Consider the following 2,005-nt stretch of genomic DNA (forward strand, 5'->3'; position numbering starts at 1 on the left):
AAAGCTGATTTCCAAACCGCTGGAATTTCTTTGGTTTTAATTGAAAAATTAAATAGAATTGAGAGTGGTTCTGCAATAAAATCAGCTGCCATCTTCAAAAAATAAGGTTCCATCAAGTCTGGACCAGGAGGTTTTCTGTGATCCAAAGCCTTTAAAGCTTTATGCACTTCATAAACACTAAAAGGTACAAAGTTAAAACGGTCTCCAGAAAACATAGAGAGTTCTGGGCAAGTATTTGTTAAAAAGGTTTCTGCAGAAGCAAACAAGGAACCCACTGATAGAAAGTGTTCATTAAAACAATTCAAAATTTCAGTTTTATCATTAATTGAGACTGAATCTTTCACAACAGATTTAGGGAAGGTTTGAGTCATTTTATTGGCGGAAAGAGACTTGATTACTTTCCAAAATTTCTGTGGATTGGAGACTGGAGCGTGACTAAAGTTATTGCAACTGTGTGCAATGAACTTGCAATTTCACTGCCTCTGGAAAGGCTGCCTTGCAGTCAGGGACTAACTCTGGCAGCTTTGGAGCATCACATTGGCGACAAAGTCATGTGAACAACTTATTCAGAATCCAGCAGAACCTCAAAGATTTCAAACAGAAATTCAGAAATTCCTCGAGAAATAGTGATTCAGTTGCTACAGAACGATTAGCTGCAAAATGACATAGATGCTTGAAAACCTTGATCAAAAGCAGCCAGCAGTCAGTTCAATGAAATGTGCTGCAGACAAGCTCCGCTTATCAGCTGAGACTGACTCACTGTTAGCAATCTGTTTGTGTTTGTTAATGAGACTGATTATTGGCAACATTTCCCAATTTGTCTGCAAGTGACTGCAGATGGACGGCAGTTTTTCAGAGGCAGGTTGCCCCACCAATTGACCTGTGGAATTGTCTTGCAATCAGAAGTGGTTGTCCGAAGTTGAGGGTGTTGCATGCTCAATCTCTGGGCAACCAGTTGGCTCAACTATTTGCAATCAGTTTCCGACAGCATAACAAAACCCCCAACAACAGCTGCCTCAACACGCTTTATATAGGATAAAAAAAAAAACATTGAACAAATAGACAATGTGACAATAAACTGACATAGGACAGACACGCACACCAAGAGAAGACAGGAAGCAGGCAGAGGTACAGGTGGTACAGGCTAGCAACAAAAAGCAGAAAGTGAAATAAGAAACACGAAAAAATTAATCTTCAGTGTGAAAAAGAAAGTAAACAAAATAGGCTACATATGACTGAAACATGAAGGTGAGCAGTAAACATGATGACAGGGGAGCATAGAATGCATCATGGGTTAAAAAAAACTACAAACAAGAATAACTTTAAATTTAAATTCTTTAAACTTGGTTCAAAAGTAAAAGTAAAAAAGGGCAAATGTTATCATCTTTAGGTTATTACAAAGTTTTTCACTTCAACATAATTCGAAATCAAGGACTTAGGTTTACCCACTGAGCAATTTTCTTTTAATGAGAGGTCTAAAAGAGGTCTACTGGTAACTGTCAAGGCAAAATCAAGCTATATTCATAAGTGAAATTTTAATAAATGTCTAAATGTCTTTTGAAAAGCTTTTCACCTTTCATGCTTTCAAGTGTTAACACTGTTCAAATGGCTGGCATGGTTGACTAGGAGGGATACTGTTTCTGCCAATATGTAAAAGAAAGAACAAGTTTACAAGTATATATTTGCTTCACAGAAATCCTTGTTGTATGTGCTCATGTGTTCATGTGGATATTTACAGGGAACATCATGGGTTTAGGCCAGTGTTTGCTCTTTGGTTTGACTGCTGTAATCAGGAGGAAATTCTCAGCCAGTCACTTTTGGGATGACTGTGTCAAACACAACTGCACTGTGAGTACACACTGGTGCAATAACTGTGCCTAGCCACAGGCCAAATGTCCTATTGATTTTCTTGAGCCAGTTCTATAAACAAGACTTGCGATTCGGTTTTAGTGTGTAATTGTACCTGTGCGCACACATAGGTAATCCAGTATATAGGAGAGATCTG

The 2,005-nt window shown here is 38.2% G+C and overlaps 1 protein-coding gene across 1 annotated transcript in view; it reads left to right on the top strand.

Moving 5' to 3' along the window:
• LOC102206313 (long-chain fatty acid transport protein 1-like) overlaps positions 1-2,005 on the top strand; it is a 9,017-nt gene that overhangs the window by 4,176 nt on the left and 2,836 nt on the right. Inside the window, exons 8-9 of the mRNA XM_005743709.1 lie at positions 1,739-1,848; positions 1,980-2,004. Coding sequence (XP_005743766.1) covers positions 1,739-1,848; positions 1,980-2,004 — 135 coding nt within the window. The remainder of the gene's footprint in view (positions 1-1,738; positions 1,849-1,979; position 2,005) is intronic.

Source organism: Pundamilia nyererei, unplaced genomic scaffold (assembly GCF_000239375.1).
Source record: "Pundamilia nyererei isolate P.nyererei 1_Seehausen unplaced genomic scaffold, PunNye1.0 scaffold00134, whole genome shotgun sequence".
Classification (NCBI taxonomy): domain Eukaryota; kingdom Metazoa; phylum Chordata; class Actinopteri; order Cichliformes; family Cichlidae; genus Pundamilia; species Pundamilia nyererei.